This window comes from Pseudophryne corroboree, chromosome 3 (assembly GCF_028390025.1).
Source record: "Pseudophryne corroboree isolate aPseCor3 chromosome 3, aPseCor3.hap2, whole genome shotgun sequence".
Taxonomy (NCBI): domain Eukaryota; kingdom Metazoa; phylum Chordata; class Amphibia; order Anura; family Myobatrachidae; genus Pseudophryne; species Pseudophryne corroboree.
Window position 1 is genome coordinate 598,096,880 of NC_086446.1, and position 26,674 is coordinate 598,123,553.

Genomic DNA, 26,674 nt, shown 5'->3' on the forward strand with positions numbered 1-26,674 from the left:
ATGGGAATGTCGAGACGTTTCCCCTTCGCAGGCTCCTGAAGTCTGCTTTACCAAGTCTCCCTCCGACAAGGAGGTAGTATGGGAAAAAATTCACAAGCTGTATTCCCAGCAGGTGATAATTAAATTACCCCTCCTACTACAGAAAAGGGGTATTATTCCACACTATATTGTGGTACTGAAGCCAGAAGGCTAGGTGAGACTTATTCTAAAAATTTTTTTTTGAACACTTACAAAGGTTCAAATTAAGATGAAGTCACTCAGAGCAGTGATAACGAACCAGGAATAAGGGGACTATATAGTGTCCCGGGACATCAGGGATGCTTACCTCTATGTCCCAAATTTGCCCTTCTCACTAAGGGTACCTCAGGTTCGTGGTGCAGAACTGTCACTATCAGTTTCAGACGCTGCCGTTTGGATTGTCCACGGCACCCTGGGGTCTTTACCAAGGTAATGGCCGAATTGATGATTCTTCTTCGAAGAAAAGGCGTCTTAATTATCCCTTACTTGGACGATCTCCTGATAGGGGCATAGTCCAGGGAACAGTTGGAGGTCGGAGTAGCACTATCTCGGATACTGCTACAATCAGCACGGGTGGATTCTAAATATTCCAAAATCGCAGCTGATCCCGACGACACGTCTGCTGTGCCTAGGGATGATTCTGGACACAGTCCAGAAAAAGGTGTTTCTCCCGGAAGAGAAAGCCAGGGAGTTATCCGAGCAAGTCAGGAACCTCCTAAAAACAGTGCATCATTGCACAAGGGTCCTGGTAAAAATGGTGGCTTCCTACGAAGCAATTCCATTCGGCAGATTTCACGTAAGAACTTTTCAGTGGGATCTGCTGGACAAATGGTCCGGATCGCATCTTCAGATGCATCAGCGGATAACCCAATATCCAAGGACAAGGGTGTCTCTCCTGTGGTGGTTATAGAGTGCTCATCTTCTAGAGGGCAGCAGATTCGGCATTCAGGATTGGATGCTGGTAACCACGGAGCCCAGCCTGAGAGGCTGGGGAGCAGTCACACAAGGAAAAAATTTCCAGGGAGTGTGATCAAGTATGGAGACTTTTCTCCACATAAATATACTGGAGCTAAGGGTAAATTTATAATGCTCTAAGCTTAGCAAGACCTCTGCTTCAAGGTCAGCCGGTATTGATCCAGTGGGGAAAAACATCACGGCAGTCGCCCACGTAAACAGACAGGGCGACACAAGAAGCAGGAGGGCAATGGCAGAAACTGCTAGGACTTTTCGCTGGGCGGAAAATCATGTGATAACACTGTCAGCAGTTTTTCATCCCGGGAATGGAAACTGGGAAGCAGACTTCCTCAGCACGACCTCCACCCGGGAGAGTGGAAACTTCATTGAGAAGTTTTTTTTTCCACATGATTGTAAACCGTTGGGAAATACCAAAGGTGGACATGATGGCGTCCCGTCTGAACAAAAAACGGGACAGGTATTGCGCCAGGTCAAGAGACCCTCAGGCAATAGATGTGGACGTTCTGGTAACACCGTGGGTGTACCAGTCGGTGTATGTGTTCCCTCCTCTGCTTCTCATACCTAAGGTGCTGAGAATTATAAGACGTAGAGGAGTAAGAACTATACTCATGGCTCCGGATTGGCCAAGAAAGACTTGGTACCCGGAACTTCAAGAGATGCTTACAGAGGTCTTATGGCCTCTGCCGCTAAGAAGGGACTTGCTTCAGCAAGTACCATGTCTGTTCCAAGACTTACCGCAGCTGCGTTTGTCGGCATGGCGATGGAAAGCCGGATCCTAAGGGAAAAAAGGCATTCCGGAAGAGGTCATTCCTACCCTGGTCAAAGCCAGAAAGGAGGTGACCGCACAACATTATCACCACGTGTGGCGAAAATATGTTGCGTGGTGTGAGGCCAGGAAGGCCCCACAAAGAAATTTCAACTCGGTCGTTTCCTGCATTTCCTGCAAACAGGAGTGTCTATGGGCCTCAAATTGGGGTCCATTAAGGTTCAAATTCGGCCCTGTAAATTTTCTTCCAGAAAGAATTGGTTTCAGTTCCTGAAGTCCAGAAGTTTGTCAAGGGAGTATTGCATATACAAACCCCTTTTTTGTGCCTCCAGTGGCACTGTGGGATCTCAACGTAGTTCTGGGATTCCTCAAATCACATTGGTTTAAAACCAGTCAAATATGTGGATTTGAAGCATCTCACATAAAAAGTGACCATGCTCTTGGCCCTGGCCTGGACCAGGCGAGTGTCAAATTGGTGGTTTTTTCTCAAAAAAGCCCATATCTGTTTGTCCATTCGGACAGGGCAGAGCTGCGGACTCGTCCCCAGTTCTCTCCCTAAGGTGGTGTCAGTGTTTCACCTGAACCAGCTTATTGTGGTGCCTTGCACCTACTAGGGACTTGGAGGACTCCAAGTTGCTAGGAGTTGTCAGGGCCCTGAAAATATGTTCCAGGACAGCTGGAGTCAGAAAATCTGACTCGCTGTTTATACTGTATGCACCCGACAAGTTGGGTGCGCCTGCTTCTAAGCAGGCGATTGCTCGTTGGATTTGTAACACAATTCAACTTGCACATTCTGAGGCAGGCCTGCCACAGTCTAAATCGGTTAAGGCCCATTCCACAAGGAAGGTGGGCTCATCTTGGGCGGCTGCCCGAGAGGTCTCGGCATTACAACTCTGCCGAGCAGCTACGTGGTCAGGGGAGAACACGTTTGTAAAATTCTACAAATTTGATATCCTGGCAAAAGAGGACCTGGAGTTCTCTCATTCGGTGCTGCAGAGTCATCCGCACTCTCCCGCCCGTTTGGGAGCTTTGGTATAATCCCCATGGTCCTTTCAGGAACCCCAGCATCCACTAGGACGATAGAGAAAATAAGAATTTACTTACCGATAATTCTATTTCTCGGAGTCCGTAGTGGATGCTGGGCGCCCATCCCAAGTGCGGATTATCTGCAATACTTGTACATAGTTACAAAAATCGGGTTATTATTGTTGTGAGCCATCTTTTTAGAGGCTCCGCTGTTATCATACTGTTAACTGGGTTTAGATCACAAGTTGTACGGTGTGATTGGTGTGGCTGGTATGAGTCTTACCCGGGATTCAAAATTCCTCCCTTATTGTGTAAGCTCGTCCGGGCACAGTACCTAACTGGCTTGGAGGGGGGTCATGGGGGGAGGAGCCAGTGCACACCACCTGATCCTAGAGCTTTGCTTTTTGTGCCCTGTCTCCTGCGGAGCCGCTATTCCCCATGGTCCTTTCAGGAACCCCAGCATCCACTACGGACTCCGAGAAATAGAATTATCGGTAAGTAAATTCTTATTTTCGGCTCATACATTGTGCTATGATGTGAATTTCGGATCATTCAGTGTGCTATGATATGAATTTCGGCTCATTCAGTGTGCTATGATGTGAATTTCGGCTCATTCAGTGTGCTATGATGTGAATTTCGGCTCATTCAGCGTGCTATAATGTGAATTTCGGCTCATACGCATGCTATGATGTGAATTTCGGCTCATTCAGTATGCTATAATGTGAATTTCGGCTCATTCAGCGTGCTATAATGTGAACTTCGGCTCATTCTGTGTGCTGTAGAAACAGAATTTGTCGGCAGACAAGAACCACTTGGCCCATCTAGTCTGCCCCCTTTTTTTTTTTTTTTTACATTATTTTTATCTCTAACGTTATTTGATCCTTATTTCTTTGTAAGAATATCCTTATGTCTATCCCATGCATGTTTAAATTGCCCTACTGTCTTATCCTCTACCACCTCTGATGGAAGGAATGGTGATTCGCCAGTCTGTATCACCAGTGCGCAGGGTTCTCTCCACTAACTGGCAACATTTTATTAGTAATGGCAACAATAGGAAATTTTTAGAAGCTAACGGGAAGGGCATTACTAAGTGGGAGGGGCTATGATTAGGGGGAGGAGTCATAATTCTTAAACCGCCCCCCCTAAAAGTTAAGTCTAGATCCGCCACTGCCGCCATGGTTCTTCTATACCTAAGTGTACTGTACCTGACAGCAAAGCGCCGAATGATATACTTCAGTGACTTTGTATCATAAAATATATATTACAGTATTTCAGACCTAATAATGCCCAGCATATTATATAGATTTGTCTTCACACAACTAATTTCAATACATCATGCGTCGCTAGTGAGCAGCGCTGAGCATTTTTTTCTCGTTAATCTGCTTCTAAAGGGGGGTACTCACGGAGCGATCGCTGCTTAAAATCTAAGCAATCTGACTAGATTGCTTAGATTTTAAGAATGATCTCTCCGTTTGTACCCCCCCACAGTGATAGCGATGCGCAGCCCCGCGCATTGCTATCGCTGGTCTAGCAGGTCGCTCATTTCACCCACTGGGTGAAATGAGCGTGTTCCCCCCCCCGCACGCTCAGCACACATTGCGCTGTGCTGAGCAGTGGGAGAGATGTGTGCTGAGCGGTTCGCTTAGCACACATCTCTCCCAAATCGGGCCGTGAGTACTGGCCTTTAGGCGCAATACATTGCAATAAAACTGCTTCACCAGACTGCATGATTAATGATATGTGACACTTGTTGCGACTGAGTCTGAATCTGTATACAGAGCAGAACTGAACTGGGTGTGAAAAAAGCTGCAGTCGCGTTGCACTTCTTATACAAATACACAAGTGTTGCATAACAAATTAATCAGTGCAGTCTTGTGTTGCGGTTTTGTCACATCACATTGCAACTGCAGTGCATGTTTGAGCAAAAAAGACATTCAATGCAAGCTAAGTCCCAGATTTATCAAGCCTTTGAGAGTGATGAATAGCACGGTGATAAAGTACCAGCCTATCAGCTCCTAACTGCCATGTTACAGGTTGTGTTTGAAAAATGACAGGAGCTGATTGGTTTGTACGTTATCACGGTGCAATTTATCACTCTCCAAGGCTTGATAAATCTGGGCCTAAGCTGTACTGGACCCAGCGTATCGAGAAGGGATGTTTGGCGAGGCTGAGGCAATGGTGTACTGTATATAAGGACACATCTGTATCTTGGAGTGACCAAGCAGTAATGCCCATCTGTGTCATCTGCCTCCTTGAGCTGTGACTTACATGGTGTGGGAGCTGGTGACGCAGAGTATGCGGTTTGTGCTTGTTTCCTATGATGTACTGTAGCACAATTCTGTCTTATTGACCCAGCCTCTATAGAGAAAAGGCATTTCTGGTAGCATCACTGTGGCAGGAATGAAGATGTGTAACATGGTTTCAGCATATTAGACAATGTAATTGGGGGGTAACATTTCAAATTAGAAAACATGTAAGTGTCTTGTAGGCTAATACCTGTATATTAATTCCAGCTTTTAATTTGATCAAAAAATGTGTCCTCTTTTATGAGCTGACACACTAGAAAAGTAGCTTCTCTATTACTACCTGCAAATGAATCATCTCAAAGCCAATAACTGTTTAATTTCACTCCAGCGTTATGCCTGATCTGGTCCTGGCTGTCTCTGCCACATATAACAAGCATTAGTAGGCCGTGAGGAAGTGGCTTGAATTCACTTGGAAAAGGTCTGCAGCTGCTCATACGTATTAGTTTCCAACTTGATTGAACTGCTGAATTTATTTCTGTCATTGCCCAGAGGATCCAGCCGTATACCCTGTAGTCAGGTGTACTCTATTAGAAAGGTTTAGTGATTTGTTTAATAAACAAACTCCATTTCACATTGGATAGTATATACCCTGGAGTTTGGAATCTGTCTTCAGAACAGAATAGATGTCTGAAACATAGATACGAATGTCCGCGTAATGGGATTGTTTTGTAAGGCTGTGGAGGGCTAGCAAGGTTTTCTTTTGTCTGCGGTTTATCAGCAGTAAATGGGAAGAGAATCGCCTGTTGCAAAGATCTTGAGTGTTTCTATATTTTGTTACAACATGCCAAAGCGTGTTTTACTAGTACTTTATCCATAGAGTGGGAATGGAACCTGTGGCGAGCACAGCTTGCCACCGAGCTCGCAAGGGACTTCGTTGTGCTAGTCCCCCCACCCCTTCACCGCCGGGCATCTAAAAGCCGGGACCCCGATGCTGGTATGGTAACTGGTGGCCGGCACGTGAACCCAACCTAATAGATATATATCAACAACAAGAAGTTTGTGCACTATCAGACCTCATCAATGTAATGTGCAACTTACTTCACGGTTATATTACCCGCAGCCCAGGCCCTTTGTTTGCTACTTTTCATGAACCAGTTTAATTGCACTTGGCATCTGCCCACCCTTACCATACTTTGACTGTGTCTGCACATCCACTGCCCATATCTGCACATCCTGTCCCGCATCGGTCCAGGCACCCTGTTTGTATGCAGTCACAGGTCATTCATACACCGAAAAAGACGCACATTAAAGCAGTACAGCTTGCGGCCTTAAAAAAAAGCTGCAAATCACGTTTACTTCTTACGCTGAAAAAGGCCCTATGTCTATAGAGGATTATAACTTTCACTAGGAAAAAAACGGGTGTGATGAACTAAAATGGATACCTCTTACTTTAGAGCAGGCATTCCCAACCACGGTCCTCAAGGCACACTAACAGTGCAGGTTTTAGTGATATCCAGGCTTCAGCGCAGGTGACTTAATTAATTAGCTCAGTTATTTTGATTTCACCATCTGTGCTGAAGCCTGGATATCACTAAAACCTGCACTGTTGGTATGCGCTGAGGATTGAGGTTAGGAATGCCTGATTTAGAGTATTGATGATGATGATTATTTTATTTTTATTTTTTATATTGTTTCTGAACCCATGTTTAAAAAAGTACCACTCATGCAATCTCATTCAATGGGCAGTATTCAAATGATATATGACGCCCAATCTCCTTTCTAAAATGATCCCTGTAATCATACATATCGCACCCATAGTAATTTGGTTTAGCCATGTAAAGGGTTGGGTGCCTCACTCCTCCAAGGGTAGCGAGCTGAATTAATGATACCATGCCCCTGAGGGCAGAAACAGAATGGGTGTGGAAAGGGCTCAAAAGAATTGAATACCGCCCAATATGTGTATGTACAAATCTGCTTTACTGTAAAATATAGTTTTCATAGAAAACTAGTTTAAAATGAAATTGTAAGAAACTGTTCCATTTGTGACTGAATGGGATTTCTTCTGGTGCTCAGACCTCTGTGCTGAACAGTAAGCTGGAAACAAAAGATTGATTAATTGCTGTACTTTGCGGAGCGCCATAAAAGACTAAATTGTGCACTTTACATGAAAATTTCTGCAAGAGATAGTAACAGTTCCTTATCTCATGTGACCACAACTCCTCACATTTATGCGCTCAGAGGTCAAACGCAATTGATTTCATTGACTTTTCAGTGTGTGACCGCGTGTATAGAGACTGATTTTGTTAGCATTCCCTTTGGAATGTGGCTGGTGGTGAATATAAATAGTTTCTCTATCGGATTTTACTTTTATTTATTCCTAGACATAACCACATGAATTATTTCCATCATAAAAAGAAGCATGTTTCTTAGGTGATTAAATTATATATGTTGATTTAGCCAAATGGGATTCAGCGATTTCGTGAGTTGAGCCAAAATATTAAACCTACAGTATGTATCAGTTCATTAGGAAAAGCGGTCACTTTGTAGGCAAAATATTGATGCATCCATTTTTCCACAAAATGGCTACTTCCACTCAGTGCTGTAGACAACCTAATGCACTTCAGGAGCCACTAAATTTCATAAAGGCCACTGATCATCCTTAATCAAAGTACCAGACACGTGTCTATAATATCTAATCAGCGGGCATTTTAAACAAGTGCTATAAGCTATAACAACACACCTTAGACACTAAAGCCCCGTATCGCGATGTGTGCTGAACGGGGAGGGAGACGGGGGGAAACGCTCATTTCACCCAGTGGTGAAATGAGCGATCTCACTAGATTTGGCATGCATGCATAACAAATCTAGAGCCGGCGATAGCGACGCGCGGGACCATGCATCGCTGTGGCCAGCACCCTACACACTGAGAGATCCGTGCTTAATTTCTAAGCAATCTGACCAGATTGCTTAGAATTTAAGCACGGATTTCTCGGTGTGTACCCCCCTTAAAGGCGGTATCCAAAATAAATTTTCTCCTGAAAATACACAGGTTCAGTGAAACTTACATATTTTGTGCGGTCGCAAAACGTGGCTGCTTTCGGTTATTTGGTTTTACTTGCCTGAGGCAGGTGAAACAAAATTCCCTGATAAGCCGCATCTCGCGGTGAGACAATTAGCTGCAATAATTTACTGTGGCTAATTGGATACCGCCCTAAGGGGGTTATGTAGTAAACCTTGAAGAGAGAGGTAAAGTGTCAGTCAATCCGCTTCTGCCTGCCATTTTACAGGCTATGTTTAAAATTTACATTTTTAAATTGTTTGTGTGCCCAGGATTTTATCGTGCTGATTGCACCCAGGAGTGCCGGATTTAGCAGTGTAAAACAACTAAACCCGACTAAAATGGTGCTGCAAAGCAGAAGTCCTACTTGTTACATTTTTTTTTTTTTTACACATTTCTGCACGCCATCTCGGGAGGCTGCAAGCAGTAATGTTGCCGCCATCTGCTATCATTCATGAATGGCAGAACAATTGAATTACTGCTGGCAATTCAACTGATTTGCCCCTTAATTCTTAATAAAGCAAATTGTTATTTTGTATGTGAAGATTGTGTGTTGATTTTCACTGCATCATTAAAGACATGGTTTCTGTAATGAAAATGTCATTAATTTGTGCTAGAGCCATGTTTTGAAGTACTTCTGCGTGTTTTTTTCTCCTCAGTTCGAACGCCATGATCCAGTGGATGGTCGCATTAACGAGCGCCAGTTTGGCAGTATGCTCCTGGCATACAGCGGGGTGCAATCCAAGAAACTCACTCATATGCTAAAGCAGCTGAAGAAGCGTTTTAAGGATGGAGAGGTTAGTTCTGAACACTGTGTCCTCTGTTCTGCTATTACAAAATGATTGTGACACCGCGTGTACAGTTGTAACATTCTGACACAAGGTGGTCAATGATTCAATAACTTATTTTGCATTATAATTAAAAATGTTTAATAGAAATGTAAACTAAAATAATGATTTCATTTAAAGAAGAGTAATGGTGTAGTTTTATTTTTCATAAAAAACCATATCTAAATATAGGGCCATAACAATATTTGTGTGAACGATGTAGACTAAGTATAAAAAGAACGCTCTTTAGTGGCGAGTCAGCCAGGTACAGCACCTGGTGAAAAGATGGACAATGCATTCATTTCCATTGATGAAAATGCTTTGTAAAGTTTTGCAGCTGCCAAGACACAATTTTAGGATGAACCAATATTCATGTTTTGAGTAGCTGGTGATTTGATATATTGAATTCCACTGTATTAGTGTCATTTCTACTCATCAATCAGAATGTGCTTGGTAGAATACACAAGACGGGATCCCTCAGGAGCGCTCCGGAATTAAAAGCAGCTGTAATTACCAAGCAATTGCTGATCAGCCAATCAGCACAAATACTACAGATAAAAACAGAAAATCTTGGAAATATTCACAGCGCTATTTCTCGAATGATTTTAAATAGATAACGTTCTCTTTCTTCAATTGAGTAATGTTCCAAAATAACTATGTAATCATCCAAGTGTAAAATCCAATACATTTATTAAAAAACAATAAAAGTAAAAATGCGTCCTGGCTTATGGACAGAAATCAAAGTCACCAGGTTTACCAGTTCAGCATTAAATCTTCAAAAGGAATGGGTTATCTCACCGGACCTCCCGGACACTAGAATCAATCACGGCGAACCCCCTGCTCCGGAAACATTGCTTTTACGGGAGCTGTGCGTATGGGGGTTTCCCTGCCGCTAGTCGTCCACCGGTCTTTCTCTATCGAGGCTTACTATGTTGAAAAGATCCTTACTATGTTGTCAGATAGGAATACTTACCAATCCCTGAAAAAGAATCCGATAGATAGAATACAATCTGATCTAAAGGAGATGGTAGATAGATATCGGGAAAAGGGAGTAATCACTGAACAGGAAAGAGATTTCCTGTTGGTAGAGGACCCTGTTATCTATGGATTGCCCAAAGTGCATAAGAACATGGCAGATCCTCCCCTACGTCCCATAGTGGCAGGAGTGGGTTCAATTACCTCAAACCTCTCCCATTTAATAGACACGCATCTGCAACCACTAGCATGTCAGGGCAAAGCCTATCTGAAGGATACCACAGACATTATTAACAAATTGAAGGAAATGCAATGGCAGCAAGGAGATATCTTAGTGACCGTGAAAAAGGCATCCAAGCTGTAGGTAATGTTCTTTTACGAGGAAGGGTGGAGAAAAATTTGGAGAAATTTATTTTAGAAGGGATAAAATTCATCCTGACCAATAATCACTTTTTCTTTAAGGATACTCATTATATGCAGCGCCTCGGCATGGCGATGGGTACGAGATTCGCCCCCAGTTTCGCTAATATATTCATGGACTCGTGGGAGGAGTGTCATGTGTGGGGCGAACTGGGGGCGGGTCTCGTACTTTATCACAGATATATAGATGATATCATATTCGTGTGGAGGGGGGGAGAGGAGACCCTTTTAGAGTTTCAGAGTAAACTGAATAATAACCTGTTTGGAGTGGTACTTACCTATACTCAAAGTCAAAGTGACATTAATTGTCTGGATCTAACAGTGTATGTTGGGGACCAGACCATTTGCACACGGAATTACACAAAGCCAACAGACAGTAATTCGTTCATCAGAAAAGATAGCAACCATCGTCCTAACTGGCTGAAAGGGGTACGAGGAAGTCAGTTCCGACGAGTGAAGCGGAATTGTACAGAGAACTCTGTTTATAAACAGCAGGTTGAGATAATTAAAAATCAGTTTGAACAGAAAGGATATGATTCAGGTACATTACAATGTACCTTAGAAGGTTTGGACCAAATCAGTAGAGATACGTTACTACAGCCTAGTAGCAAAGAGAAAGAGGAAGATTACTCCATTTCTTTTGTGACTACCTTTAATTCTGAATATAAAAATATAGAGAAAGTTCTGCAGAAGCATTGGGGAATCCTTAGAAGTGACCCCATTTTAGAAAAGTTTCTGTCAGAAAAACCTCGGGTGATATATAAAAAAGCACCGAATTTAAAGCATTACCTGGTAAAAAGTGCAATAGCACCTGTCCCCGCTATGACAACACGAGTAAGATCGAAGGGTTTTTTCAGATGTGGACTGTGTATAGCATGCCGGTCCATTAAAGCAAATGAAGGTAGTAAAATGGAAATATTTACATCAAGTACAACTAAGAAGCAATATAAAATCAACCATTTCATGACGTGTGACAGTAGCAACATTGTTTATTTGATACAATGTGCATGTCAAAAACAATATGTGGGGAGGACGAGCAGACCCTTTAAAATTAGAATGAGAGAACATCTAAATAATATAAAAAAGGGATTTGAGAACCACTGTCTGTCTGCACATTGTAAAGAAAAACATAATTGTTCACTCAATGGCATAATAAATTTTAAGGCCATTGAACAGGTAAAGGGGAACTGGAGAAAAAAAGATGTAGCTGCTTGTTTAGCGAGAAGGGAAATGTGGTGGATTTACGAGTTAAAAACCTTACAGAAAGAAGGTTTAAACAGAGATTTTGAGACAAAATGGTTCCTTTAAGTGTGCGCTGATTATGATTGTTATGAGTATAAATAGTCCTCTTGTTGTTTTAATTGTACCACATATCGAAGTTATTGTATAGAATGTGCACGGTAACAGGAAAAAGTGCAGCTATCTTAATTTTTAACGGAATATTGATCCCTGTATCTTTAAAAAAACCCGGGCATATGTATAACTGAGGAAGTAACATGTATGATTAAATAATAGGGTTGGCGCACCTGATTTCCCGGACACAGTATACATTTAGTGACCAGACCAAACCCACCTAAGCCTTGATGAAGACCCTGATTGGGTAGAAACGCGTCGGCGGCAGGTGGATTTGGTCACTTTAAGTACAAGGAGAAGGCTTGACGCTTTCCAGCTACAGACGAGCCGTACACCAGGAGAACCAGCGGCATAAGGGGGATGTCTCGATAGAGGGAGACCGGTGGACGACTAGCGGCAGAGAAACCCCTATACGCACAGCTCCCGTAAAAGCAATGTTTCCGGAGCAGGGGGAACGCCGTGATTGATTCTAGTGTCCGGGAGGTCCGGTGAGATAACCCATTCCTTGTGAAGATTTAATGCTGAACTGGTAAACCTGGTGACTTTGATTTCTGTCCATAAGCCAGGACGCATTTTTACTTTTATTGTTTTTTAATAAATGTATTGGATTTTACACTTGGATGATTACATAGTTATTTTGGAACATTACTCAATTGAAGAAAGAGAACGTTATCTATTTAAAATCATTTGAGAAATAGTGCTGTGAATATTTCCAAGATTTTCTGTTTTTATCTGTAGAATGTGCTTGGTGTTTAGTTTTGCCACTTTCTGGGGTATATGCAATTGCCGGCGAATCGCGGCAATTTTTCGCACGTTTTTTAATTCGACACAATTCGACCGTCGAATTACGGCAAGTGGGTGCCGGAATTCAACATATTCAATAAAAAACGGATTCGACAGTCCCGCTGTCGAAAAACGACCGATTTGACGGATTTTTATTAGACTTGTAAAAATGTAAAAAAAACCGGGAAAAACCCCGAAAAAAAATTGCGTGGGGTCCCCCCTCCTAAGCATAACCAGCCTCGGGCTCTTCGAGCCAGTCCTGGTTCTAAAAATCTGGGGGAAAAACTGACAGGGGATCCCCCGTATTTTTAAAACCAGCACCGGGCTCTGCGCCTGGTGCTGGTGCAAAAAATACGGGGGACAAAAAGCGTAGGGGTCCCCCGTATTTTTTACACCAGCATCGGGCTCCACTAGCTGGACAGATAATGCCACAGCCGGGGGTCACTTTTATACAGCGCGCTGCGGCCGTGGCATTAAATATCCAACTAGTCACCCCTGGCCGGGGTACCCTGGGGGAGTGGGGACCCCTTCAATCAAGGGGTCCCCCCCCCCAGCCACCCAAGGGCCAGGGGTGAAGCCCGAGGCTGTCCCCCCCCCCCCCCCCCCATCCAAGGGCTGCGGATGGGGGGCTGATAGCCTTGAGTAAAATGATAGAATATTGTTTTTTCCAGTAGTACTACAAGTCCCAGCAAGCCTCCCCGCAAGCTGGTACTTGGAGAACCACAAGTACCAGCATGCGGGTGGAAAAACGGGCCCGCTGGTACCTGTAGTTCTACTGGAAAAAAAAATACCCAAATAAAAACAGGAGACACACACCGTGAAAGTAAAAGTTTATTTCATACATGCCGACACATACATACTTACCTATGTTGACCCGCCGACTGCCACACCCCCCTCGTCACTGAAGAATCCGGGGTACCTGTGAATAAAATTATACTCACCTGATCCAGTGTCTGGATCTTTTTAAATAATCCTCATACTTGGCAAAACAACAAAACGGCAACCCGGACCAAACGGACTGAAAGGGGTCCCATGTTTACACATGGGACCCCTTTCCACGAATGCCGGGACCCCACGTGACTCCTGTCACAGAGGGTCCCTTCAGCCAATCAGCGAGCGCAACGTCGTGGCACTCTGCTGATTGGCTATGCGCGTCTGAGCTGTCAGACAGCGCATCGCAAAGCCTTACCATTATATTCAATGGTAGGAACTTTGCGGTCAGCGGTGAGGTCACCCGTGGTCAGCGGCTGACCGCGGGTAACCCCACCGCTGACCACAAAGTTCCCACCATTGAAACTAATGGAGGGAGCTGTGCGATGCGCTGTCTGCCAGCAGACGCGCATCCAGCCAATCAGGAGAGTGCCACGAAGTGGCGCTTCCTGATTGGCTGAAGAGACCTTTCTGTGACAGCAGTCACGGGGGGTCTCTGCATTCGGGGAAAGGGGTCCCATGTGTAAACATGGGACCCCTTTCAGTCCGCCTGGTCCGGGTGTTCGTTTTTTGTTGTTGCCAAGTACGTGGATTATAATAAAAGACCACAGGACACTGGATCAGGTGAGTATAATTTTATTTTCAGGTACACGTGGACAGAGGTCGGCGTGTGAACATAGGTAAGTATGTGTGTGTCGACATGTGTGAAATACAGTTTTACTCTCACGGTGAGCGTGTCCTGTTTTTATTTGGGTATTTTTTTTCCAGTAGAACTACAGGTACCAGCGGGCCCATTTTTCTCCCGCATGCTGGTACTTGTGGTTCTCCAAGTACCAGCTTGCGGGGGAGGCTTGCTGGGACTTGTAGTACTACTGTAAAAACCATTCTTTCAATTTTGAAAAGGCTATCAGCCCCCCATCCGCAGCCCTTGGATGGGGGGGACAGCCTCGGCTTCACCCCTGGCCCTTGGGTGGCTGGAGGGGGGGGACCCCTTGATTGAAGGGGTCCCCACTCCTCTAGGGTACCCCGGCCAGGGGTGACTAGTTGCGTATTTAATGCCAAGGCCGCAGGGCGCTGTATAAAAGTGACCCCCGGCTGTGGCATTATCTACCCAGCTAGTGGAGCCCGATGCTGGTGTAAAAAATACGGAGGACCCCTACGTTTTTTGTCCCCCGTATTTTTTGCACCAGCACCAGGCGCAGAGCCCGGTGCTGGTTTTAAAAATACGGGGGATCCCATGTCCGTTTTTCCCCCGGATTTTTAGAACCAGGACCGGCTCGAAGAGCCCGAGGCTGGTTATGCTTAGGAGGGGGGCCCCACGCATTTTTTTTTCTGATTTTACCATTCCATTTAAAAAAAAAATAATAATAATATTATTAAAAATATATAAATAATACTTGTGCCTCCCAAATAGACAAACCAAGTACCTAATCCCTTCTAATATAAATAGATATGCTATTACCAATAAAAAAAAAACACAAAAAAATACATGTTTTTAAAAAAATTTATTAGATTCCGCCAGCAAAGTGTGGTGGATTGAAAATGACGAATTTACTGTCTAAAAGCACTGTTGTCGAATTTACAATCTTCAATTGAATATATTTTTGTCGAATTGCCGCATTTGTAACATTGCAGAAGTGTCGAATTTGACAAATGTCGAATTTCAAAAAGTCGAATTTTGAAAGTCCGTTTTTTTGACGAAAAGTACTGAATTGCATTGTCGATTTTTATTTTTTTGGCGAAAATGTCCCATTTTTCGACATTTTCGGGAATTCGACCGCAATTGCATATACCCCTCTATCTTTTACTGTATGTCATTTTTATTTCTTATTAATTTGTATGTATTTAAAGCTTTCATACACCGTATATATTTTGTCATGTTTTAATTTTATTAGAGGTAAGTGACCAGGGCCGGCTCCAGGCCTACTAGCACGCTGAGCGAGAAAAAGTGGGCGTGGCCTCGCAACTTCTTATTGTCAAACTATAAATATATTTTCACACCCCCTCTACGCACACAATTAGCAGCCTTACACATAACAGCCACAGTAGTGTTCCTTACACATAATGTCTCAGTATAGTGCCAGATACACTAATGTCTCCAGTAGTGCAGTGCCAGACAAACATGACATGCCCCCCAGCAGTGCCAAATAGATATGATATGCCCCCCCCCAGCAGTTTCATATAGACATGACATGCCCCCCAGCAGTGCCAGATACATATGATATGCCCCCCCAGCAGTGTCAGCTACCCATGATATGCCCCCCCCCAGCATTGCCAGCTATACATGATATGCCACCCAGCAGTGTCATATACACATGATATGCCCCCCAGCAGTGCCAGACAAGACATATGACCCCCAGCAGTGCCAGACAAGACATAATATGCCCCCCAGCAGTGCCAGCTACACATGATATGCCCCCCAGCATTGCCAGCTATACATGATATATGCCCTCCAGCAGTGCCAGACAAGACATGATCTGCCCCATAGCAGTGCCAGATAGACATAATATGCCCCCCAGTAGTGCCAGCTACACATTATATGCCCCCCAGCAGTGCCAGATACACATGATATGCCCCCCAGCAGTGCCAGACAAGACATATGACCCCCAGCAGTGCCAGACAAGACATAATATGCCCCCCAGCAGTGCCAGCTATACATGATATGCCCCCCAGCATTGCCAGCTGTACATAATATGCTATCCAGCAGTGCCAGACAAGACATGATCTCCCCCATAGCAGTGCCAGATAGACATAATATGCCCCCCCCGTAGTGCCAGCTACACATTATATGCCCCCCAGCAGTGCCAGATACACATGATATGCCCCCCAGCAGTGCCAGATACACATGTCCCCACAGTTCCGGATACATATATGCCCCCAGTGCCAGATACATAAATGCCCCCACAGTGCCAGATACATATGTGCCCCCACAGTGCCAGATACATATGTGCCCCCAGAGTGCCAGATACATATGTGCCCCCACAGTGCCAGATGCACATGTCCCCACAGTGCCAGATATGCCCCCAGTGCCAGATACACATGTCCCCACACAGTGACCGATATTCCCCCAGTGCCAGATACACATGTCCCTAGTGTGCCAGATATGCCCACAGTGCCAGATATGCCCCCACAATACCTGGGCTGCAAGCGGACTAAACCTAAACAACTCTGAGCGCGCTGTGCGGCGCTGACGTCAGACACCGGCGCAGCACAGCGCACACAGAGCAGTTTAGCATAGTCCCGCCCACAGCACTCCCCCTACCTCGTCGTAACTGCCACAGATGATGATCGGAGGCGGCCCGGACGTGTGCTGCTGCAGGCTACCAGGCTCCAATATGGCGGCGCCACTCTAGTGGAACATGCCTGGAGCCGGCACTGTAATTGACAGCGCTACACCTACTAATTGGCTGAAATAAATTAATACATGTAATAATTGAGCGTTGATGTGATGCATGCATGGTGATTGTGGGCAATGATTCAGAGTTGCTCGGACAGACTGTGACCATTTCTTGCTGTATTGGAAGGGACACACAATACATGTCACTCCGATCATACTTGACACGAAGTCAGGGAATTTTTTGTTCCAGTGAATTACAGAAGTGCTGTACTCACTACAGAAAGTAACCGATGACCTGATATGACTTGGGTTGAGTCTTTTCATGAATTGTATCGAATACTTCTAGATGTATTGGGGCTAATACATAGTTGAACATATGTATATTTCTGCTGCGGGGTACACTGGGCTCCACAGGGAATGACATTGGGGTGTAGAGTAGGATCTTGATCCGAGGCACCAACAGGCTAAAAGCTTTGACTGTTCCCAGAATGCTTAGCACCGCCTCCTCTATAACCCCGCATCTGTGCACAGGAGCTCAGTTTTGTAGTTAGTGCCATGCAGTGCAAGCATACAACAGGTGGGCTGCTCCAGCAGCCCTCAGAAGAGCTTTTTTAAGTGAAAAATGAAGACTTCAAGGGCTGCAGCAGAGACACTGTGAGTGTTAGATGTCAGTCAGATATCTCCTGCTGCAGCTCCATCACCTCCCCCAGCGGCGCTATATACTCCCGCGCCCTGGTTGCCGGGTACTTACAGCGGAGGCTCCGGTTTTCTTCTGTTAGTCACACACCCCACCGCAGCTCTCCAGGATCGCGTGGCAGTACTCAGGGAGGAGGTAAGTGGGTCCCCCAGGCGGGACCCGCTGGAAATCGTGACCGATGGGAGGCGGGCCGCACATGCTGACGTGGACACTGTGGTAGTACAGGGACCCACTAGACCACCAGGGCAAGGGCACAGGTCGGTTTTACTAAAAACCGTTTACTATAAACCCTGCAGTACCCGGTGGTGAAATCCAGCAAGGGGATAAGGCTTTTACCTGTAGCCCCTCTCCCAGCCCCAGGGCACCATTTAGAGTAAATGTTCCCGCCCTGGAGCTGCATATCTCTCTCTCCCTCACTCCCTGTCAGCGTTTGGGCGCCATTGGGACAAGCTGAGCTGATCCTGGGACTGTTTGGGCAAATCCTCCTCTGTAAAGCCACCTGCATGTCAGCGCTGAGCATTTTACAGGACACTTAAGTATTCTACATGTCTGCTGACAGTGTTAGTTAAGAAACAGTGCATTTAGTCAGGGTTATTTAGTACAAGTACCCTGTGATATACATCCAGTCTTTGCTGTGCATTGATATATCTATTAAGTGTATAGCTATACTTAGTATTACTCTGTATTGCTAGTCCAGTGCAGTTTTATTGCATGTTATAATTTCTGCATTGTACAATGTGACTGTGTGTGTGCATATAGCTGCTGTGTGACCACCATTTCGTGCATCTCACTCAGATTGCTATCCCTATATTCTGTAACTTGAGGGGGCTAAGTGCATCAGGATTATATTTTAATATAGGTAGTTCACAAGATATACTTATTGTGTTTTTTTTCTCTGTGATTTTTAGTCACCGTATACCTCTGGAACTCTCTGTTTGTGCTAATACACTACACGGGGGTTCATGTCAGGTGTTGTGCTGCTGATATTGTACTGTGTTGCCTTGAATTGAGCTTTCAGATATGTCAGCTACAAGGGGTGACGGACCTGGGGCTGATCCCACAGTGCGTGGTGGTGATGCTGCAGACACATTTGATGAAAATATAGCAGCGGAGGGTTCAGATTCTGGGGGTTCCTTACCCCCCAGTGGGACCGTAGCAAAGGGGGTTCAAAAAGATCCACCTTGGGCTACTTTCTCCACGTTATTGAATACGCTGGTAACTAGACTTACGCCCCCTATGGAACATCCTGTGCCGGTACAACCGCTTATGGTCCCTGCGGTTAATCCACCATGGGCAGATCAACTGTCCACTCAGTTACAGCAATTGAACCAATCACTGACTAAACAGAAATCTCACCCTCGTCCGCCTAAGACCAAGGGGTCCTCTGCATGATGGGCGGGCCTCCCTCTGGGGGATCCCAGGGTGGGGGGCTGACTTCTAGGGTTTACCCAAGAATGGTTGAAGACCACTTCAGATGCCTGGGTTCGGGAAGTCGTCACTCGAGTTTACACTGTATCCTTCAAGAATCGTCCCCCTCATCGATTTTGCCTGACAGATGTCCCTTTGGATCAGGTGAAGGCAAACACTCTTCATTCCGTGGTACAGTCCCTACTGAACACAGGAGTTGTAGCACAGGTGCCTCTGGCTCAGAGAGGCAAGGGGTACTATTCACCGCTGTTCCTAATCCCGACACCGAATGGGTCCTCACGGCCCATTCTCAACCTCAAGTCCTTGAACAAATTTGTGAGGGTTTCCAAGTTTCGTATGGAAACTCTTCGCTCTATTGTTCTGGCCTTGGAACCTGGGGATTATATGGTCTCCCTGGATATACGGGATGCTTACCTGCATATTCCCATTGCAGTGTCGCATCAGCAGTACCTGAGGTTTGCGGTTGGCAACCTCCATTACCAATTTTAGGCGTTACATTCTGGTTTGACCAAGGATCCGCATGTCTTCACTAAGGTCATGGCGGTAATGACGGCTGTGCTCCGCCGTCAAGGGGTAGGATCCTGCCGTATCTGGACGACTTGTTGATCCTGGCGAATTCCCCAGAAATTCTCCTACGCCATCTGGATCTGACTATCCGGTTTCTGCATGCCCACGGGTGGCTCATCAACTGGAAGAAATCTTCCCTGGTCCCTGCTCAGAGCATGGTGCACCTGGGGGCATTGTTGGACACTCACAACCAGCGGTTGTTCTTGTCTCAGGAGAAAGCCCTGAAGCTTCAGGACAGGATTCGATGCATCCTATCTCGTCCGCAAGTGTCGATACATTCGGCAATGCAAGTGCTATGTCTCCTGGTGTCGGCTTTCGACATGGTGGAGTACGCTCAATTCCATTCTCGCCCTCTGCAGAAGCTGATTCTTGCCAGGTGGGACGGCCTGCCTCACCGGATCAGGTCGCAAATGATCTCCTTGTCTCCGGAGGTCCGTCTGTCACTAAGATGGTGGCTGTGGGACCATCGATTGAGCAGGGGTCGTCCCTTCTGGATCTCCAACTGGGACCTTCTGATGACGGATGCCAGTCTGAGAGGTTGGCGCGCGGTGTTGAAGCAACACTCCCTTCAGGGTCGGTGGACCAGGGAGGAGTCTCTCCTCTCAATAAACATTCTGGAACTGTGGGCGGTGTTCAACTCACTGAACTTGGCCCAGCATTTAATACAGAACAGACCTGTTGAAGTACAGTCGGACAACGCCACCACGGTGGCGTACATCAATCATCAAGGCGGCACTCGAAGCCGCATGGCAATGAGGGAAGTATCAAGGATTCTTCAGTGGGCGGAACACCTTCTGCCAGCCATATCGGCAGTATATATTCCAGGGGCCCTAAACTGGGAAGCTGACTTTCTCAGTCGTCAGGACGTACATGCCAGAGAGTGGAGCCTCCATCCAGAAGTATTTCAACTCCTAGTGGACAAGTAAACAGAAAAAAAATAAGCAGATAACAAGATTTATGGTAAATATTTACCGTTGTTAAATCTCTTTCTGCGAGGTACACCCACCCTGACGCACTTAGCTTCTTTAGGTTGGTATGGCATTAGCTGCTGACTATTTCTCCTGTCGTGAGAATGTGGTGTATGTGGCTACTAACGGTTGACGTCTATTTTACCTGCTACTGCATTGGTCTGGCTAACAAAAACTGAGCTCCTGTGCATGGAGGCGGGGTTAGAGAGGTGGCGGCGCTAAGCATTCTGGGAACAATCAAAGCTTTTAGCCTGTTGGTGCATTGGATCAAGATCCTACTCTACACCCCAATGTCATTCCCTGTGGAGCCCAGTGTACCTCGCAGAAAGAGATTTAACAATGGTAAGTTCTTACCATAAATCTCGTTTTGCGTAATCTACCTTGAATTTACACTGTGTATTCTCAGGATATGCAGCTATGCCAAGTTGTACATTTTGCGCTGACAAAGCTGTGGATAACAGGCAAATGCGTTTGGCAATTCACTTTGCACTGTGAAACTCTATATTGAAGATTATCCGGGACTTACATTCAAGTCTCATATTGTCTGCCCATTACTTTCTATTCAACTTTGCCATCACAGCCCATGTAAGGAATTTAACCATGACCATTTGCTCATTGGGTTAAGCTGCTCTGAGGATGCATATCTCCGGCACTAGCAGCAGCCGGGAACGGGAGGACACGGAGCTGCCCAGCGGTACCGCACACCACTACATCGGTGCACAGAGCCGGCCTTAGGTATAGGCAAACTAGGCAATTGCCTAGGGCATTTGGTATGCTTAGGGGCACCAGCAGCTTCTGCTGATTAAAATGATATGCGGCATGCCTATATTCTGTGTGTGACTGCGGCTGTATCTGCATACAAAATGCTACGTTGCAGTGTAGTCCTGGAAACCACTGTAATGTAGCATTTCATATGCAGATACAGCCGCAGTCACACACAGAATATAGGCATGCTGCATATCATTTTAATCCGCAGAAGCTGCATGTGCATCCTAGCCACATAGTAATGCAAATAAGATGCATTTTTATAAACAAAAGGCGCCAGACATTAGAAGAGCTACCAGCTGACTCATGCCAAGCATCTCCTGCAGAAGTAGCGGCGGTGCTAGGGGGCACCAGCCAAAATCTTGCCTAGGGCATCATATTGGTTAGGGCCGGCTCTGTCGGTGCAGATATACACTACCCGGCTCCACTCTCCATTGTTCCAACCATCCCCTTGCTATCGGGGAGTAGGAGAAGTGATCAACAACGTGGGTACCTAAAATAACCACATTCCATTGCTTGGACTGCGTCCGGTAATTACTCCACACACGGATCACCTTTATCTACAGCACTGCGTTACCTCCGCGATTCCCAGTTCTACATTCCACTTCACCAGCCATCCCCTTGCTATTGGGGAACAGGAGAAGTGACTGGTAACATAGGTTACTGTATACAACCATATTCCATTGCGGGGAAGGAGTCCGGTAATATTCTACGCACGGACTACTTTATCTACAGGTACCAGGCTCAAGATTTAATTGGGGATCCTATTCCATCCTGCAAGTTGATATTTTAATTTTCATTCTTTGGAACTTAGGCATTACGACTATGGCAGCCCTAGTTATATGGGCCTGAGTTCTTCACAATATACAAAGTCCACTGGAACATAACTATTACTTACATTCACAGTGTTTTATTATTATTTTAAATGTATAAATTATCTTGTGTTTTTATATAATTAAACGATAACCAACTCATACCGTCCATATTCTCAGTATTACCAAAGCACTGCAAAATTCTTTTTTAATATATGCCAAGTTGTACACAGTTTGTGCGTATCAGCCCTTATGACTGAGGAGGCGGAATTGGGGTAGGACAGGCGATCTTCACTTGGCAAAATTCAGTGTAGGTGGGCTAACACAACTGCAGGCCAGGCAGACCAACATGAAAACTATGCTGTTTGTAGGCATTTCAGTTGACTTGGTATAGGAGGGATGTGAGTGCAGTATGATTAGTTAACCAGATGCATCATTTGGATTCCAGAGCACACAGACGTGTAGGATTGCTGCTGGAAAAGACAGAAAATTTGATAGCAGCTAAAAGCTATTTGACTTTAATCTAAGACTTTAGAATCTCACAAATAGGGAAATTGTTATTAGGCTGTGGAAACTAATTAAGACTACTCTAAATATATTTTCAGTAAAATAATTTGCCTTGCTTATGGTTTCATTCATTAAGTCACCATTTAAGAAGGAAAATCATTCCAAACAGTTCTGGCATCATAACAAGAAAACTATTTTTGCCTTAATAAACACCCCTGAAGAAGTTGCTATAAGACGAAACGCGTTTGGTGAAACAAAAATATTTTAATGTTTTATTGAACAAATGATCAATGATCAATACTGTCTTGTAAAAGATGATTACACAAATGTAATTTTGATTATGTCATTTACATTTTAATAAATAGATGCGTTTTTAACATTTGGGTGTATGTGTTTATGAGGTACTGATAAGGTCATCCTCGGTTCATATCCAGAAAACAGATTGGATTACCCATCAAATAAGAGCGCTCTGCAAAGATATCTTTTTGTATTTATCTCTATAGACACATATCGGTAAGGGGTCCTTTCTATTGTGGAAGCTGCCTAAAGAGAGCTGTAGTTATCAAGAAATTGGCTCCAAGGTTATTTTACCTTACTATATAATAACAGCGCATTAAGGAACATTCTAATAAATATATATATATATATATATATATCCAAGAATTGCCCCGTCACTCCTCCAAAGCAGCTGGTTGTGGTGCCCTTCCTTGTGGACCGGCAGGCCCACCAATGTAAAACCAAAGAAATCAGGTGGCACTCACAGACTTGTAGCTTGTAGTGAAAACAACCTTCACTCCGTGAAGAAATTTATTGTGAAAATAAATTTCTTCACGGAGTGAAGGTTGTTTTCACTACAAGCTACAAGTCTGTGAGTGCCACCTGATTTCTTTGGTTATATATATATATATATATATATATATAGGTTGAGTATCCCATATCCAAATATTCCAAAATACGGAATATTCCGAAATACGGACTTTTTGAGTGAGATAGTGAAACCTTTGTTTTCTGATGGCTCAATGTACACAAACTTTGTTTAATACACAAAGTTATTAAAAATATTGTATTAAATGACCTTCAGGCTGTGTGTATAAGGTGTATATGAAACATAAATGAATTGTGTGAATGTAGACACACTTTGTTTAATGCACAAAGTTATAAAAAATATTGGCTAAAATGACCTTCAGGCTATGTGTATAAGGTGTATATGTAACATAAATGCATTCTGTGCTTAGACTTGGGTCCCATCGCCATGATATCTCATTATGGTATGCAATTATTCCAAAATACGGAAAAATCCCATATCCAAAATACCTCTGGTCCCAAGCATTTTGGATAAGGGATACTCAACCTGTGTGTGTGTATATATATATATATATATATATATATACACACACACACACACACACACACACCTTGGAACAGACCCGGCACTCCAACAGGGCAGGTCAACCCCTTGTACTGGTGACTTGCTTGTGTGCCAACCTGGGATATGATGGCCCCACTTACACATGCTGATAAACGAGGCAGCAACCCAGTGGAAATCATTCATCTCATCAACATTTCGGGGAATCTCTCCCCATCATCAGGATAGTGTATAACAGTGCACAAACAAATATTTATACTTACAAACGCCATAATTGCCGTTCCACACCATCCTCCATCCTAGGACTCCACCACACTTCCAGTTTCCGACTCTCTGCATCACCGTAAGTGACGTCATCACAAGACAGGCGCCAAGTGGAAGCTGGGAGAAGATAGCAACAGACCCACTTACCATGGTAGCCACCTCCGCACTTTAGACAACGATACATTACCAAATAACACAGAAATATTCATCAATCTTAGAGTGTAAAGGACAACCCTTACATGTGACAAAATTAAATCATTAAATAAATACCAAAAAAACAATAAACACAATGAATAAAAATCACAATACTATACAAACTAAAAGCAATCCTAGCAGACTGTTTTTAAGCTTGGCCAGCTGAAATTAAACATAGAAAGTTGAAGTAACCTTACTAATAGGTAAATATTATAAACTTTATATGTAGATAGAACAGCCCGCCCATATTTTAAGTATGCTGTTAGCAGTTACCTGTACTGTTACCTCTTGAAGTTACTTGTTTAAACTTACTTTTTAACAACAATTTATATTTGCAAAAAGAGAGATCTGTGACCCACTGCACATTATACGCTCCACTTCATAAAAAAACAGGAAAGCCTCAAGTATTCTTTTAAACCCCGAGGAATAACAGTATCTAAGGTGGAGATTCATCTCGCCTCTAATTGTAGCAATTTTTTCACTCTATCTCCCCTTCTCAAGGATTTAGTGACCTGTTCGATCATCATATATCGCAGCATTGCCATATTATGTCTCGCCTGTGCGAAATGTCTTGCAACCGCTTAGTCGCTATTGCCTGAAATCAGGGTTGCTCTGATTGCCACCCTGTGCTGAGCTATTCTTTCTTTAAATTGCCTCTTTGTCTTGCCCACTTAGTGTAAGCCACAAGGGCAAGACAGAAGGCACACAACAAACTTAGAAGTGCATTTTAGAGTAATGAATTCCGTAGCCTTTTCTGTTTTTTATGAAGTGTAGTAAGATTTTCAATAAAAAAAAATTTTTTTGCACAAAAGTCCCGGAGTGCCGCTCTCTGCTTTCCACATTATATATATATATATATATATATATATATTTCTCTAACGTCCTAGTGGATGCTGGGGACTCCGTAAGGACCATGGGGATAGACGGGCTCCGCAGGAGACATGGGCACTTTAAGAAAGAATTTAGGTTCTGGTGTGCACTGGCTCCTCCCTCTATGCCCCTCCTCCAGACCTCAGTTTGATACTGTGCCCAGACGAGCTGGGTGCTTTTCAGTGAGCTCTCCTGAGTTTGCTGAGAGAAAGTATTTTGTTAGGTTTTTTATTTTCAGGGAGCTCTGTTGGCAACAGACTCCCTGCATCGTGGGACTGAGGGGAGAGAAGCAGCCCTATTCCCTGAAGCTAGGTCCTGCTTCTTAGTCTACTGGACACCATTAGCTCCAGAGGGATCGTACGCAGGATCTCACCCTCGCCGTCCGATCCCAGAGCCGCGCCGCCGTCCCCCTCGCAGAGCCGGAAGACAGAAGCCGGGTGAGTATGAGAAGCAAAGAAGACTTCACAGGCGGCAGAAGACTCCGTTCTTCACTGAGGTAACGCACAGCACTGCAGCTGTGCGCCATTGCTCCCACACACCTCACATACTCCGGTCACTGTAAGGGTGCAGGGCGCATGGGGGGGCGCCCTGGACAGCATTTGGGACCTCTTTTGGCAAAAGTTAAACATATATACAGCTGGGCACTGTATATATGTATGAGCCCCCGCCAAAAATTGCATATTTAAGCGGGACAGAAGCCCGCTGCCGAGGGGGCGGAGCTTCTTCCTCAGCACTCACCAGCGCCATTTTTTCTCCACAGCTCCGCTGAGAGGAAGCTCCCCAGGCTCTGCCCTACAGATACACGGTAGAAGAGGGTAAAAAGAGAGGGGGGGGGCACATAATTAGGTGCAAAAAACAATATATAAACAGCAGCTACTGGGTTAACATTAAGTTACTGTGTTATTCCTGGGTTTATAGCGCTGGGGTGTGTGCTGGCATACTCTCTGTCTCTCCTAAGGGCCTTGTGGGAGAACTGTCTTCAAAAAGGGCATTCCCTGTGTGTGTGGTGTGTCGGTACGCTTGTGTCGACATGTCTGATGAGGAAGGCTATGGGGAAGCAGAGCGGGAGCAAGTGAATGTGGTGTCTCCACCGACAGCGCCGACACCTGATTGGATGGATATGTGGAAGGTTTTAAATGATAATGTTAATTCCTTGCATAAAAGGTTAGAAAAAGCTGAAGCCTCAGGACAGTCAGGGTCCCAACCCGTGCCTGATCCTATGTCGCAGAGGCCGTCAGGGTCTCAGAAGCGCCCACTATCCCAAATTGTTGACACAGATACCGACATGGATTCTGACTCCAGTGTCGATTATGATGATGCAAAGTTACAGCCAAAATTGGCTAAATCCATCCGTTATATGATTATAGCAATTAAGGATGTGTTGCACATCACAGAGGAAATCCCAGTCCCTGACAAGAGGGTACATATGTATGGGGAAAAGAAGCCGGAGGTAACCTTTCCCCCCTCACACAAGCTAAATGAGTTATGTGAAAAGGCTTGGGAATCTCCAGATAAAAAACT

At 44.7% G+C, this 26,674-nt stretch overlaps 1 protein-coding gene across 1 annotated transcript in view; it reads left to right on the plus strand.

Moving 5' to 3' along the window:
- Nucleotides 1-26,674, plus strand: part of MICU1 (mitochondrial calcium uptake 1) — a 540,637-nt gene that overhangs the window by 385,538 nt on the left and 128,425 nt on the right. The window contains exon 9 of the mRNA XM_063961487.1: nucleotides 8,749-8,886. Within this exon, the coding sequence (XP_063817557.1) occupies nucleotides 8,749-8,886 (138 nt within the window). The remainder of the gene's footprint in view (nucleotides 1-8,748; nucleotides 8,887-26,674) is intronic.